The 17412-nt window shown below is 32.7% G+C and overlaps 2 protein-coding genes across 2 annotated transcripts in view; one reads left to right on the forward strand and one right to left on the reverse strand.

The window, feature by feature from the left end:
- The window catches only part of Corin (corin serine peptidase), a 154808-nt gene that overhangs the window by 118194 nt on the left and 19202 nt on the right, over nt 1-17412 (reverse strand). The gene's annotated exons all lie outside the window — the stretch shown is intronic.
- On the forward strand, nt 5932-6639 carry LOC118191404 (speckle-type POZ protein B-like). Its single transcript, XM_035362203.1, has one exon. It carries the CDS (start codon nt 5932-5934, stop codon nt 6637-6639), a length of 708 nt encoding a protein of 235 aa, XP_035218094.1.

Consider the following 17412-nt stretch of genomic DNA (forward strand, 5'->3'; position numbering starts at 1 on the left):
TTCCAGCAAAATCAGAAAGTGGCTTACCGTTGTATGTTATTTTTGGTTTTATATGAATTAATTCTGAAAGCCAACTTTTCAATATGAACGCAATAATCGCTGAATATGAATGATATGCGATATAGCACTTAGGACGTTATAACCGAAACACAAAGGTAATCCACAGTGATTGGAGAACTCAGTGATTGGACCACTGGAACCACAGTGATTGGAGACAGACACTATTTCCACAGATACACTATTTCACGAACACTAGATTCACGATTAGCATTGTATCATTATTGTAGCACAGAGCAGATATTCACACACAAAATAAGCACAAATTCAGCATTCTCACGATAATTTCACTCGCTGAAGGCAGTTGAAGTAAATAAATACAGAACAATGAGAAGATTCACAATGCGTTCTTTGATTGACAGTGCATTACATTTACTTTTAATACAAGCAATATTATTTATATCAGTTGTTGCTTGATTTAATTTCAAACATGAAGTAAGTTTTCAAACGCCTTACAAATGGCATCTTTACCGAATTACTTGAAAGAACTGCTAGAATCTGAATTAATTGCGCAGCTGTTCGAATTTGACAGCTAACCAAAGCGCGCAAATCTCGAGATGCTCGTTTATATAAGCATCCAGTAAATAATGTACAGGTTTGCTTCTCCTGACTGTCGATGAGTTTTCCGCCAGATATATTGGACAGCCGTGAATTCGTCCTTACTTCAAAAATAAGAAATAAAGTCATATTTCAGCAGTGAAATAATTGCTACATGTGATTTGCATTGATTTCGGAAATATGATTTTTTAAAGTATATATTAGCTAATAATCTAGATCAACCATAAGATGATTACTCATTTATGGATCAGAGTAACAATGATGGTGAAGATGAAAGAGAATTGGATGCTGTACCTGAAGATTTAACGAAAGAAGAAGATGAAGAATTTTTCATGTTATCCGATAGTGAAAATTTTTAAATTCATAAGGTATGTCATTTTTTTGTAAATTATTAGGATTTAGATACATGTGGAAACCTAATTTTTGTATGATCTTTTTCTTAAGTTTATCACTTTATATCCGGCATATGAAGCGCACCCGTAAATTCCGATTTTAATTTTGTATTAAAATTGTACATTATAAGCCGGAATATACGGTAATTACATTAAAAATTCCTTATAATTTTTGCTTAAAAGGTAAAATTGCTAGAAATTCCAATAAATTCTTTTAAATTTAAGAGAATCCAGAAACACAACTTAATGTTTAGACAATATAATTTTTTTAACAAGTGCATGAAATCTTTGAAATAATGGTAAAACCTTAGAACATATTAAAACCTAATATAACTTTTAATACACACAATACATTTCATATAAATAATTTTGCTTATAAATTGTGCAATAATGTGCAGGCTTTGGTAACGTGATTCTGTGCATTAATTTCTATTATTTTTTGCCGTTTTCAAAATATAAACGTTTTATATTTCTGGAAAATTCAGACTCAAAACACTTCTATTCAGATAAACCAAATAGTTTCTCTTTTCGTTGATTAGCGCAGGTATCTTCAAAATTTTTGATTGCCTACCGAGACGAAAATAATTATTAGTTTTACTCCATGTAATATAATATAACACGATCATACACTCGCAAGTAATTGTAAGCTTACTTCTTTGGCGTACCGCCATGTATCACATTCCGTACTGCCTGGGGTACACGTTCCCAACTTGAGACATAATACTTGCATGTTTCTAGTTTTAATCCCTTTTTTAATTTAACGATATAAATGATGGAAGCATATTTTTCAAGAAAACGTATTGGTCCATACTTGGCAGTATTACTATCTTAGGTCATAATTAAATTTGTCAATCTTTTGGTATTTATGTTTTACTAATGATTACTAATTTATATCTTACTAATGAAATATTATTTAATTTAAATCTTTCCTTTCTGCCTTATTTCACCCCAAAGATCATTCATTCCAGAATTTATGTAGATTTGCTTAATAACCAGTTTCATTATAAAGTTAGAAAAGTTACGAATAGCTGTACTTGAGAGCTTGGTACAATCCTAGTGCACATGGGATTTGGCGACGTTTCGCGACATTATAATGAGCAGTAAATGCGTCATTTTGATATTGGCGACAATTTTTTAAATCGCGCCAAGGCCGTACCGTATACTAGGATTTTACCGAGAGTTTTGGCTTTTAAGTCGCAATTTCTTTGCCTTGTATTCTACATCTTCGAACATTTATGCTCTTGAAGATAGTTCGAAAAAATTTCTGCTCTCGTTTTGTAAGTATTCTCTTTCCTCCTCTCACGATTAGCCAGCTGAACGTAGTAAGATGAATTGGACTCTATCGCTTCACCTTCGGGTGGAAATTCTAAGCCTTTACACGAAACGGAAAATTATGTGCCTATTTAGCTCGAATTTTGGATTTAAAACGAAATATTGATACTCTTGAAGAAGACGCTAAAATCTATAAGGTATTTCTCCCGCCTTCTTGGCATGCCTTGGTGGTGTGGTGGTCTGCACGCTGGGCGAGTATTCCAGAGGTCGCGGTTCGATTCCCGGTGAAGGCGTTGCAAATTTTTCAATCTCTCTTGCTTCAAAAAATACCTAATGTTTCTACAAACCTAACGAGGAAAAGTCTGGAATGCTCGGAATTTTGCAGCGCGACCTCAACGACTCATATCAAAAGATGCTTAAACATGGCTCGAAGTTCCATGAACTAGGAAACTTAATTGAAAAAAAAAGTTATTCCCTCACTTGAGAAAGCCGCTCAACGCACCGAAGATTCTAAAAAACAAAAAGCTGATAATGACCGGACAACTGTTAAGCGTTCAAAACGCTCGAGAAAAGATAGCGGATCATCAATAGTCTCGCAACCTATCAGTACCTAAGTCTTGATGACGCTGAAATGGAAAACCATGGTTTTAAGGTGCCATCACAGTCTAAAGATAAGAAATATGTTCGAGACTCCAAGAGGAAGATTCCTTCCCTTGTCATAACGCAGAAAACTATTTGCTGGCGTCAGATTAGAAAAGAGATTCTTAAAGTAGAAAAACTGGAAAATAAAGTACACGGAGAAAATTAAAAATTTTAACTTTTTAATGCTGACGAATTTCGCAAAGTACAAGCTAAGTTCGAAAACGAAAAGATTCCATTCCGTACATGTCTCCTCAATCATCGGAAGAACTTAAAAGCTGTAGTCAAAGGACTTACTACTGATATACCGATAGAAAAAAATTAAAGAAGAAACTTAAAGTCATGTAACTGAAGTTTTAAAATGTCATCAACTAATTGGCATGAGGGGCTGTGTTCCCACTCCGCTCCCAGTCGTTTATGTAGAAACGCACAGAACTCCTAAAAGAAAGCAGGTGTTTGAAATATTGCATATCTCCGATATGAAAGTTTGCATCACAGGCTATAGAAGTCAGCCAGGTCCAGTTTAATGTTACGAGTGCTATGGCTCACTCAACGCGCCTGTTTTAATACACCTAGATGCGTTCGCTGTTTAGATCAGCACAACTCTTAACGAATGTCCTATATCAAAGGGAAAAGGAAATTAAAGAGAAGTGTGTCCTATGCGCTGGCTCTCACGCTGCGAGCAGTGTCGAAAGCCCTGAGAGACCAGGTAACAAAAGTTAAAATGAAAAGAAAGACTCTAATAATCTTTAAAAAGATTTTCCGGGATTTAAGGAACTGCTCAGAACAACCTTCTAACTCTAAATTCACAGGGAATAAAACTTATGCAGATGCAGTCACTGAAAAGCAAAAAGAAAATTCTAAATCAGAAAAATTCAATAATTTTAATAAACCGTTTTGATGAATTTAGAATGCTTATATTTAAACTGAAAGAGTTATACATTAAATTCAATGCTATACAGAATGAGAAGACAAAACTGAATTTGCATTTCAGGCTCTTCAATATTCATCTATATAAAATTCATCATTTATAAGAAAAACTGCATTTTTCTCTCTAACGCCTTGGTAGCCGAGCGGGTTAAGTCATTGCACCGCTCGTTTCACCCAACAGATAGCGAGTTCGACTCTTTTACAAAAATTCACTGGGAGTTGAAAATATTATTGCTTTTTAATTATTTTTCATCCTATACTCATTTTATGATTTTTAAGGTGCTTATTTTATTTTTTACTACAAGATCAACTGTTCCTGGGATGCTGATTCTCCGTACACAATAATTGCTTTTGCCATGAAGATTTCAACTGCCACGATGAACTCATCTGCCATGTGGAATTTAATTGTCATATCATTATTGCCTTATCCTTCGAAGCATTTCCGTTTAGCGGATTTTCACGAACTTTATGTTTCGAGGTAATGTAAAATATGTGAGTAAAGGTCTTCGCACCGATGACTTCGCTACACAACCGACGATCTACCGATCTGCTGCCGTGTAAAGTTTTGTTATATGCTGGCGACTCCCACACTGGTCTTGAATTAAATTGGTGTAGTCCAAAAATAGGTCGCGATGTAGGCGAAACTTGTAATCTTTGATACGATTAAATTAAACGTTTTGAATTTGTAGCAGAATGAGAAAAGCTGGTGCTTAAACCAGGTCCAGGTGATTAATAATTTTCCGTTGTATATTTTAATTTAATCCATCGCGAGTGGTGAGATAGAATAAATTTAGAGGTTATTTTATTTCTGCGTCTGTTTGAGGGAATAAAACCTCACAGAACCTACGTAGCACCTTGTTTTGATTATAAATGAACTAGCTAAATTATTTTAAAATTATTTTAATTATTTTTAATTAGTTTGAAGTCAAGTGTTCCACCTAAGTAAAATAATAAGTTGATTTTATGCACTTAAAAGTAAAATAAAGTGCACCTGTTCGTCTTTTATACTTTGACGTTTGAATCAAGTTGTCATAAATGCTGATCATTTGATGCTGTATTGACACAAATACGCTTTTAAAAGGAAAACATGTGCTTATTTTACAAAATGATTACATAATGAAATTCTATTAAATCCGAATTTTTTTTTTCATTGTAAACTCCTACTCTAACCCTTTTGAAAATTATAATTGCTCCTCCTCTGGAACACGATAACAAATATATATAATTATATGAATATGTATGCAGAAATAACACGCGCATTTATTACATGAATCATTGCGCATTTAATAGTCTTAACATATCAGCATTTAACAGTAGTGCTAGTATCAATCTTTATACTATAGAATTAATATTCGTCAGTAACCAACACAGATTCCTGCCTAACGGGTTACTTTCAATAGAATCCGTTAACGCATAGTAAGAAAAAGAGTTTTAGTAATGAAGTAGTACGAAAACTGAAGAAACCGTTATAGAAGCCTTGATTTGGTTAATTGTTATTTTTTGAATCAAATAATATTCAGGTACAATAAAAGTATTCGGACTACTAACAGTTGTCTTATCAGCAAATATGTGAACATATACGAGTAATTTTCTTGCAAGCAAAATGTTGAGCAGAATTTAAAATGAAGATAAAATAAGCAAAGCAAAAACAAAAAAATGTTTAGATTACAGATTATTGCTACGCAAGTAAGATAGTCTCTAAGGAAATGTATCTATCTACAAACGGTACCGATTTTATTTTATTAGAGTGATATCACATCGAGGATTTAATTCTTTGCTCAACACAAACTGCTTATTAGAATCCGCAGTCGTTTGCAACTGCATGTTTTTTGTATGAGAGTTCAAACAAGGCGTACGACAAGTTAGAAATTATAATTTGAGCGCATCTTTAAAGAAGCCCGCCATACGTATACATTAGCTTCCAAGCCTGTCAACGAATTCTATATAGAATGCAATATTTCACTTGATAAAACTGTCTTTTGGCAAATGTACTTTAACAGACGTACATTACATGAGACACTAAAATTAACAGGCATACTAAATACGACTACTTAACCAAGGTAATAGTAAATATAGTCGCATAATGGATGAATATAAAAATTACTTTCTGATCATTTTATCAAGCTTAATTTTCATACTTTATGCTGTAAATGAGTTAAATGAAGGTAAGAACGAAAATAAGATGTCAGCGCAACCAGATTATGAATTCCAGAATCCTAATAGCCCCTGGAAACCAACGTCAGCACTCAATGTAGATTCTTTGTTCAGCTTATCTAGTGACTTGAAAGCAATATACAAGCAAGGAAATTTATCCGACGTAGTTCTTGTCAGCGAAAATTTGGAAATACCTGCTCACAAGTTAATCCTTTTTGCAAGGTCACCAGAATTTGCTCGGATGTTCACCGAAAGTACCGAAAATAGAATAATCATGAGCGATGTCAATCAAAGTGTCGCGGAGCAACTCGTATTATTTATATACACCGGTCAAATAAATGAGCTGAGTTATTTCACAGCCCGTGACCTGTATGCTGCAGCAGATAAATACGCCATCTTGGAACTTAAAGCCTTTTGTCGGCAAGCTATTATTTCTCTTCTGTCAATTTCAACTGCTATAGAAGCCTTGATTTTAGCCGATACGCACAATGACGTCGAAATGAAAATGGATATTATGTCGTATATCTTCTTTAACTTGAAAGCAATCATAGTAACTGAAAAGTGGGCTGTTTTCTTGAAAGAACATCCAAAACTGGGAACAGAAGTTCAATCTTTCATTATAAATAATTTAATTTGACACAATCCCTACTTAAAAACCACCATTTTGAATATGATGTGGGAAGTCAGTTTCTCGAACGCAAATAATCTAATTAAAATAGCTAAATTATTGTGTTTCTTTATTTAAGAAGACGCAAAAAAACTGCCCATGTATGGATTCAATTATATTAGTGGTTTAAAAAATCTTTATCAGCTATATGATATCTATGTTTTCCAACAAGTTGTTGTGATATTTATCAATTTATGTTCGTAAGTATAATTAATTTTCTATCGCATATTAATGAAGGTACGTTTTTTAATTTTATTCTTTATCATAATTATATATATATAACATTTATATACGGAAAGTAATTTGATATTTTATTCATAGCCACACATTAGTAGATAATTCTTATTTAGTGAAAGAGAACCAGTTTTTGTACAAAATATTTTGTTTCAAGAAGAGTGTGTAGAATCATTAGGTTTTTTGTTGCTGGAGACGTAAAAAACAAGCAATGCCCTCTACAGGACTCGAACCCTAGACCTCTCGAATGCGCGTCGAGTATGCTTCCAGTTATACCACGAAGTTTTGCAGAAAGGAGGGAGAAAATACCTTATAAGTAAATAAACTTATTTATTTCTAACAGAAGACAGATTAAATAGTGAAGTAATTTAATACTACTTGTGCGTAAAATAAAATGTCTTTCTTTGTATTTTAATATACTCATTTTCATGCGTATAAAAATATGAGTTTTATTTAACATAAAATTTGATTTGCTATATCATAATTACTTCTTCTGTCGATAAATTTTGATATAATGAAAATTGTAGCTGAAATGTTTTAGACTTTGCTTATTGCAACAGTTGTACGCTTGTTGTAAATAATAATTTGAAGATAATAATTTGTAATTACTGATCAAAGCTATTATTTATTTTTGTTAATAAAATTAATTCGATTAGAAGAACTGTTAGTTTTGTCTTATTTAATAAGTAGTATAAACTTATTTGTTATTTTAATGCCTTGATGCGGAATTAACGTTTATTGTACTACGCTTAATATTCTTTGAATATTATAATCTTTTATAGAGATATGTGTATTTTAGATTGTATTTTAAAATATTATCACTGTATTATCAGTTTTAAAAGACAATTAGATAGTAAAATGAGTTTTACGTTTTTAGCTATTCTTAGAAATTACATTCAAGCATTTCTTGGTACTTTTTATCTATTGAATATGTTTTTCTGTAATTTATAAATTACGAAAGAACAGTGCATAGTTAATGCTGCTTCTACATTACAGTTTCTTACATGTTATTAAATTTCATATATGGAATTTTACCAAAGGACAAAAATAACAGGACACTTCGTTTATGGCAATAATATATTAACTAAAACTTTTGTAACTATTCCAAATTCAAAATTTTTGCAGGTAGTCTAAATTCAAAATTTCTTTACTTGAGAATATTACTGAAACAGAAATTTCTGTGATTCCATTTCATACGAATTTCCTTACTTATAGAAGGGGGCAGACAAGCACCACAAACGTAGCTCAGCTAACAAATTCTCAGAGAGTTCTCTACCACGGTTAGATCAGAAGAGTTTCAACATACCATTTTTAAAGTAATTGGATCAACTAGAAAAACCGATCATATCGATAAGGATGCCGGATAACAGAGGTGTGCAGGAAGATGTCACAGAGAAATAAATAGGATAGGTGAGCCAGATAGGGCATTACATCAAACAAAAAGTGTATGTACTAAGACGATTAAGAAAAAGGATTCTAGAAGATGAGATAATTACAAAAGTAGGGAAAAAAGAGTAGAGTATACAAGTAAGAGAGAGTTATGGAAAAAGTGAATACTTTTGATGCAGAAGGTAGAATGGCCAAAATGGCACGTACGAATACACATGGAAATAGTAAGCACCAGCGCCGATGAATAAAAGAAACCATGAATTCAACAAAAACCATAATGTATTTCAAATAAACAGGTCGAGGAAAATGCCTGAAAATACAACATTTAGGCTATTATGCAGAAAAGCGAGTCGGCATGGCTGGGAAAGATGAAACTTTACCGGTGAACAAAGAAAGGCCAGACCAGAGCCTAAAACGAAAGACAGGCAGAGTATCAGCGCGGAGGATTAGGATCCGGAGATGAAGAATAATCACATAACAGCCTTCTATGTTCTGCCTGTATACAGTCAAGTCAGCAAATGTATGCTAATGACAGCTGAATGGTAACCTGAAACTTATAACCAAAAGGAAAACTATCAAAACATGAGACGGCTACCGAAAGAATCCTAACAGCGCCAAGAAGAATTTTAAAATTGGTATAAGAACCGCATATGGAACTGGGCAAAAGAAGAAGGTCGGTGCTGATCCAAATAAAAGCCTAAATAAAATTTTCTTTCTTGCTTTAAATTGAAGAGAAATTTTGTTCAATATTAAAACAAAGGACAAACGGTGTTTTGAAATAATTTTATGCATTTTAAAGTTGTTTTAATGTTTTAATTTCGCCAGAATTCTTGGTAGGATTTCCATGAAAATGTCTTATCTTGTCTTAGAAAGAATATTATGTTTTTAAGGAATATATACAAGTGCACTGAAGTATCTAAAAGAAAAAATATAAAGTATCAAATTTCTTTATGTCATAAACAGTATGCGAATTGTCACTCTACCGTAAATTTTAACAGTAAAGACTTCTGTTTTGATAGTTTTGGTAAAATGGGGAGAACTAATTCGGGATGCTATCTGGGATTACTTGTGCTTTCGGAACACTAAACCTGGAAGATGCCATTTTTCTGTCTTTAGTGTAAGCTGTCATAATAGCTGATATTGTGTTTCCTTGCACGCCTAGAAGGTTTTGCTGTTTCTCTAGCCGAAGTTCTAGCTATGTAAGCTCCAACAATCATTCCTGTTTGGAAACTTGTGAAGAGTCATTATTTAATTCACGAAAGAGTCATTTTTTATTCTCAAGTTTTGTCCCACTTGGGAAGTTTTCGTAATCTCTTTATTTTTAGTTCAAGCTAAAAGTAAGTTACTTAGTGGTTTATGCAACACATTCGAATTATTAAAAATATATATGTCTGAAAACTTTATATTTGCTTGTCAATATGTTTGAATTACAAGGTGTAATGATCAGAAAATGTTTGCAGGTACCCACCTCTAGATTTCAGAAAGAAAATAAATATAAATTATAGTTTTTTCCTTTGCGTTATTATTATTATTATTTATGTATGCTCTAATAAATATTTAGCAAATCAAATTTAAAATTTATTTCTTATTAAAAAAATTTCCTTTGTTGAAAAACCTTTTTTGTATATTTATTTAGACCAAAGGGTTATGTAAACTAAAAATGCTCTAAAGAGTGTGTAAAAATTAGACAAGTTAACGGCAGCTCATACAGTTGTGTCTATTATAGTGAACGATTGGGGGCTGTTCTGGTATAAATTTAGCGCTAATTTGCATTCGTCGAAGTTCGTAGTATTCAAGCTCCTGTTCGAGTCTTTTAAGTGAACTTGAGTGATTAGTCGATAGGAGAAGCTAGGAGTAGTGTTTGCCAGGAACGTATTCTTCGTAAACTGTAATGAAAAAAGGCATGCCCCTTAGCTTATAGCATTTTCATTGATCCAGTCAGTCGACCTCTTTTGTGTTGAAAATGTTAGGTTTGAATTGTAACACACAAGGAAGTTGATAAGTATAATACTTAATGTTTTCCTTATATGGGTGGTGCTTTTTAACTCTCACCGACAAACAATATTACAGTTTTCCATGAATTAATATCTTATTTAAGATCTTTATTACCAGAAAAAATAAATATTGGTATCATAAAAATATTAGTCGGAGTGTGGCAAGATTCTCATATTCCGCTACTTGATATTACTGCTCTTGAAATACAGATTCCAACTCTGTCGGAATGTTTTCATCCTACTTTATGCTTTCTCTTCAAATAATATACATTATCAGTTTACTTCTTACAGTGAATGGCATAATCAGTTCTAAAGGATCAAACAGCCATGCTGCATGCACGTTTTATTGGTATCACATATTTTAATTTTGTAATTTAATTCAGTTACACTTCCGAAGTATCTTCAATTATTGTCCCAAATTAATCCTAATACCTTTAATAGTATATTTATTTCATTCGATGACATTCGTTAGCCCATTTAGATTTCTTCTATGTTTCTATAAGGATAATTTATTAGAAGATCATTGTCACCAATTCCCGCTCACGTCATTCAAAATAAATTTATCATCTCTTGATACTGATATGGCCTCTTCGGTTGAAAATCCGTTTATTGAATCATCCAAATAAAGCTCTTTTAATGCAGAGACAGCTTCGCTTTGTGAACTTTCATATTTCTTTAAATGAAGTCGTATAGTTGCTGTCAAAATAAAAGGGCTGCACATGGCATTGAAAGGAACACTTATCATTCACAGAATTTTGATGTTATGAATGCTGAAATAAAATTCTGTTTCCTTTTCATTTCTCCATAAAAACTGAAAATTTTCAATCTTCCTCTACTATGCAAACCTCTAAAAATGCTTATTTGCATCAGAGCATAATGCGAGTTAAATGGTATCGGAACTTTAAAATAATCTTACGAATATCTGGATTAAGATTAGGGCCACTATCTAAATTACTGAGCGAAATGTTCATCTTTAAATTTTAAAGATACCATTTACAAGACTTAACACTTGTATTTTCCTTTCATTTGCGTGCATTACAGCATGGTAAGACAAGCACCCCATTTTTCCATCACCATATCAATAAAATTTGACTTTTTACAGTCATTAGGATTTTTCGATGTCAGGAAAAATAAAAAATGTGCAGTGCCATCACCGAGATTCGAACCCTGCATCTCTCGAACACACGTCGATTGTGCATTCAATTATACAAAAAAGGCATACGGAAAGGAGAGAGAATATATACTCTCCTTACTCCCTTTTTTAAAGGGAGACCTGATATACTCCCAGTATCTTATATACTCCCCTTTTTAAAGGGCAACTGATTATTAGTGTACCCAGTCACTAAATCCTGGTGGTGATGAATTATCGACCACCACCTTTTAGTTCGAACGCCCCTGTACAGTCGGGTTTTTTATACTAGAGACGTGAAAAACGTGTAATGCTTCGTCGAAAATCGAACTCCGAAACTTCCGAATACGCGTCGAGTCTGCCTCTAGTTACACTACGAAGTCATGCGGAAAGGAAGGAGAAAATACCTGATAAATCATTCATCAATACTTTCTTTTAATTTGCTCATTAATAATTCTTTATAACAAACGAATAGATGTGAATCATGTCTAAATTTATTATTTAAACTGATCAAACGTCTTAATTTAATATTTTACTGAATTTATATTTAGCAACTCATAATTATTATTCAATGTGCTTCTTCTACAATGGTTTACCTTCATAGCTCTTATTTTTATACATCTTTCAAGTATATGTCTATAACATTTACGTTTGATCGCAAAATTTCATATCCCCGATTTATTCTAACAGCTCCTAAATCCCACAAATTCTGGTTCTTCTTCCAGAACATGATTCATAGAGCTTCAGTGACTGTCTGGTTCCGGTTCCTTATCTTCGTTTATAAACCCAAAAACGTTATTTATAGTAACCAAGGATTTCTCTAGTCTTATATTTCTTTCGTGCATAATTTCCCAAATATAATTCGATCTGTGTGAACTTTCAAAGTAAATACATTGATATTTAAAATTAACTCGAACCAGCGAAACATTATATTATAGTTAACAGCAAAATAATTAAAATAAAGAGTGAATTCACTAAAATATTAAATTATTGTAAACCTTTGTTTAAAAAACAAAAGTGTTTTGATATTTCAATGTGAGATTAATATTTTGAAATATATGCAGGAAAACTGCATCCCATCAATGTAATTTATTGAAAAATAAATTAAGTTTCTTCGAATTACTAGGAATATTATTCTCTCAGTCATATTTTATATAGAAAGAGCTAAATGTAGCTGAAAAGTATATCCCATTCAGCATCTAATTCATGTAAATATTTAAGTCTGTTTTTTTAGTCCAAAGGGATTTGAATCCCGAAGGACTATTAGTTTCGTTTTGGCATTTTGCGTCGGACTCATAAATGTCGGTTCACTTTTCAAACTGTTGCCACAAAATGTTAGAGTCCTGCATTATATTTGAAGAAATTAAATAATGAAAAATCTGCATAAATGTATGTATATTTCTCGTATTGTGATAAAACAACGGTACATAGAGTCATCGAATTTTGAATAACGTAATCCTCCAACGAATATGAGCATGTGGAAGACCAAATTTGAAATTTGAAATTTGTTTTATGATCGATTTCCTACTTTTTAAAACTTTGACGAATTTTTGATTAACAAACTCAAGGATTTCAAAGCGAGCAATGGCAACGTTGTGCAGAAAAAACATTTTTATCTCCAGCGCGTGAGTCTCTGTATCGGAAATTCTAAAGATATGCTCGTTTTAAAACTATTTTGCGATATTGCTGTTGCACTGGATCTTATGGTTTAAGTGCGAGGAACATGATATTAATAAAGAAAGGTAACACACAAAATGTTAAAAAACGCCCCTCTGGACGTAATTTAAAATCTGAAACATTTCAGATTTATTTTTTATTTTATTTTATTTTATTTTATTTTATTTTTATTTATATGGAAGAAAAACATGCCAATGTAAAATTTTAACTAAGCAGGAAAGAAGTTTAAGATTGCTGGTAGATTTTTAATAAAACTCTATGCATTTGGCATTCGTATTCAAGAGGGAAAAAATTGCTTAATGTAAAATTAATGCTATTGGTAATTTACTCCTAAATTAGTCAAAAAATTAGCAAAATCGGAATAAATTAAAATTTTGAATAGGTGATAATAAAACAGAATGATAAAAATATTGTTACGAAATGCACAGACGCGGTAAGGTAGCTTCCCCGCAGAGCAAGTTTAGGGTTGCCACAAATAGCTAGTAAGGCATGGTTGCCACATTTGGCGAGAAATCGCCCATTTGGCGACGTTTGGCGACAAAATTGGCAATATGCCATGGACGGATGGAGAACCTTCTGAAACGAATTCTTACCGGTTTACCCCAGAATGTTCTCGAACACAAGCCGAAAGCTATATAAACCCTGCTGGTCCGCAGTCAGTTAGTGAGTGTGCCTCGTCGAGAGGGCGAGTCAGAATGCCTCGTCTAGAGTGCGAGAGAGTCAGTATCGAGTTGGTGTCTCGTCTAGCGAATCAATCCCTGCGGAGTCGATCGAGTTGACAGCCGGGCAGCGAGTGGGTCGTCGAATTCACCAAAGGAGTCTCTTAGTGTATCGCGGTTAGTGCATCGTCGAGAGGGCATGTTGAGCTCCGGGAATGACTGAAGAGTCGGGAGCCGTGCTCTGTGCGTCGTCGAGTGCATCGCGAGTTGTAGCGTGGAGAGTCTCGAGAGTACGTGGAGTTCCGAGAACGACGGAGCAGAGTCGGGAGCAGTAATCTTGTGCTTTGCAGTGAAGCTTTCTCCACCGTGATAGCCTGATAACCTGAAGGCTGTGTCACTGATTGTTCCAGCGTGTTTATTGAAGTTCTTCGACGACTGTGTAAACGTGTTATTGGAGCTGTCCTGATTAATATTAGCTAAAGAAAGTGTGTTTCGATACTTCATCAAATGTCGTCGTTATTCACTCCAAATCCACACAAAACCCGTACGAACGTGAAGGAAGAAAATAATGTAACAACTGGTGTCAGAAGAAGAAAAACGTAACAATATGATAATGTAATCAAAGAACAAAAATGTTTTATTTATCATTAATTTAAAATTAAAATTTAAAAGGCTCATTAAAATTGAAAAAAATCACTTGTTTAAAATGACATAATAATTCACCCATATAATAAATAATATTGGTAATTTGTGCGACAATGATATAATGAATCAGCGCTAAAGAAACAAAATAGAATTCCTTTTTTTTAACTGAAATTGGAAATATAGGTTTGACATTTTGCTTGTAAAAATAAAAGAAAATCAGTACAGAAGAATAAAATTTATAAACCTTGCCTCCGAAACGTCAGGAATTTTGTAATGCAGCGAGCGTCTTTTCGATTATTGTTTAGTATGTATCAAAAACGCAGAATTTAACAAAGATTATTTAAACTACTGCTGCGTCATTTGCATACGTGTAACAAATGGAGATTATACCGAGCGGATTCGTAAACTAATCAGATTCGCCAGTTTTCACAGAAATTGCAAAAACTTAAAAGATTATATTTTTAAGATAAAAATTCGCTTCCAAAAGTGAAGCGTTAAATTTTTCATTTAAAAAGATAATTAAATTAAACATTTTCCTGTTGTTGACGAGAGTAGTTCAATATTGTTGTTTGGCTTGATTTGAAAAACAAAATGTAATAAGGAGGGCAAATTTTGCTTCTAATTAGATAATGAATAAAATTTTAATCAATAAATGCGACGGTTTAAGATACGTAGTCCCACTTAAAAAATTGTCTTTCCCCTTCAATTAAATTTCGATTTGTCTTATGAGATATTTATTATTTCGATTTGTAGCTATTTTTATCTTTGCATAATATTGTTTATCTAATAAGCGCTGTAACACTGTGTAAGTTATTTTATGTTAATTAATCAATTATTGTGATTTAAGCTTTTACTATAACTTTTTCTTTCCTTATTCCTTACCAGAATGCAAATTAGTTATTTTATGTATTTAAACTGAAGATTTTGAATGTTTAGATTGGAGCTTCTGGCAACTCTTCTTGCTGTACTTAATATTGCCAAAGTTGTACTCGGCCTTATTCAAAGTATTGATATTGAAGGCCTTATTCAAAGTTATCTGCCAAAGGCGTATTCTAGCCGACGTTGAAAAGCAAGTCCTGCTAAATATTTGAGCCAGCTTAAGTAGACTAGTTTATGTGTAGTCTTAAATCTACATTTGAAATATAACTTTTTGTTATGCTAATTTGTATATCCGCAAGGTAGACAGAAGTTCATTGGCAGCCCAAGCTGCACCTTTCTGTGTCTAACTGTTTAATCGCTATTTTTTAAATCAAAAGATATCAAGTACAATATTCGGATCTGCAACAGTTTTCTTATCAGCATTGTTTCCTAGAAGCTAATATGAAGCAGACCAGGAAACCCAGATTGCAGCTGAAGATTATTGCTGCGCAAGTAAGACAGTTTCTATCCTAAAATGGGATCAAATTCATTTCATTCGGCACTATTAAATCGAGAACAATTTCATTTTTAATATTTGTGTTCAATTGTGTGCTTGTTTGCAACTGTGCATTGTTATCTGAGAACTCAAAGAAGACTTATGAATTATAATTTGAGCACATTTTTAATGATGCTCACTATGAGTTTAAACTAGCTTTCAAAACTAAGGGACCAATCGAAGATAGCATGGCACATTTCACTTAATAAAATCCTTTTCAGAAAAAGTGTCTTCGCAGATTTCCTTTGCCTAAGATTTTGAAATTAACAATTATAATAAATGCATATGATTTAAGTAATAGAAAAAGCAGTCGCACAATGAATCAATATAAAATTTCCTTTATAATATGTTTACCGAGATTAATTTTTTCACTTAAAGTAGTATGTAAAATTGATAATGTTAAGAACGAAAATGAAATATTAATGCAACCGTATAAATTACAGAATCCTAATAGCGCCTGAAAGCCAAAACTAGAGCTCAATTCAGAAACTTTGCCATTGGTTATCTATTGACATGGAAGAATGTGCAGGAAAGGAATTAGTTCTTATCTGCAGTAATTCGGAAATATCAGCTCTTAAGTCGATCCTTTCTGCCATGTTGCCAGTATTTGCTCGGATGTTCGCCAAAAAGAACCAAAAACAGAATAATCATCACCGATGTTAATCCAAGATTCATAGAAGGAAGAACTTATATAGTTTATGTACACCGGGCGTTCAATTATTCTATCGTCCGTGACCTGTATTCTGCAGCAGATAAATATGCCATCTTATAACTTAAGAGGATTTGTCGGCAGGCAATTACTTTCCGCCTACTTCAACAGCTGCAGAAATATTAATTTTAGCCAATATTCATAATGACGACGAAATGAAAAATTAAACCATGTTGCATATCTACTCTAATATTAACGTGATCAAAGTAACTAAACGTGGGCTGCTTTCTTGAAAAGCATTCAAAAATGGGAAGAGAAGTTTAATCTTTCATAATAAATCTGTTTGGTTAATTTAATTCAACTCGTCACTAAAACCGCCATTTTTAACATGACGTGGACACTAAGCTTCTCGAAGAAAAATAATTATGTCTATGCTATCTAAATCATTGGATCTTCTTCATTAAGAAGATGCAAAACGTCGGTTATGTGCAGTTTTAGTTATATCATAGTACTGAGGAAGTTACATCAGTTTTAACAAATAGTTATGACATTTATTAATTTTGGTAAGTAAGCATAATTAATTTTCCCCTGCACAGATATGAAGATATATTTTAATTTTTTTTCATTTAATATATGTAATTACATTAAGCTAATATCCAGAAACGGAAAATAATATGATATTTTATTTGACTATTAGCAAGATATTAGTAGATAATTTTTATTCTTCAGTGGTAAAGAATCATTTTTTGAAATGAATATTTTATAAAATATTTCCTTATTTAAGTAAATTATTTATTTCTACAGAAACAGAAGGTGAAGTAATTTAGTAAAAGCTATATATTTTAAAATACTCTTCGCATACATATAAAAATAGAAGTTTTGTTGCATACGGTTTTTGATCTAATTCATAAACTGCTTCTTCGGCGTCTAAAATCTCATATGTTCAAAATGTG

The sequence above is a fragment of the Stegodyphus dumicola genome, chromosome 2 (assembly GCF_044657685.1).
Source record: "Stegodyphus dumicola isolate Sdum_Otavi_A_Nest chromosome 2, ASM4465768v1".
Lineage (NCBI taxonomy): Eukaryota > Metazoa > Arthropoda > Arachnida > Araneae > Eresidae > Stegodyphus > Stegodyphus dumicola.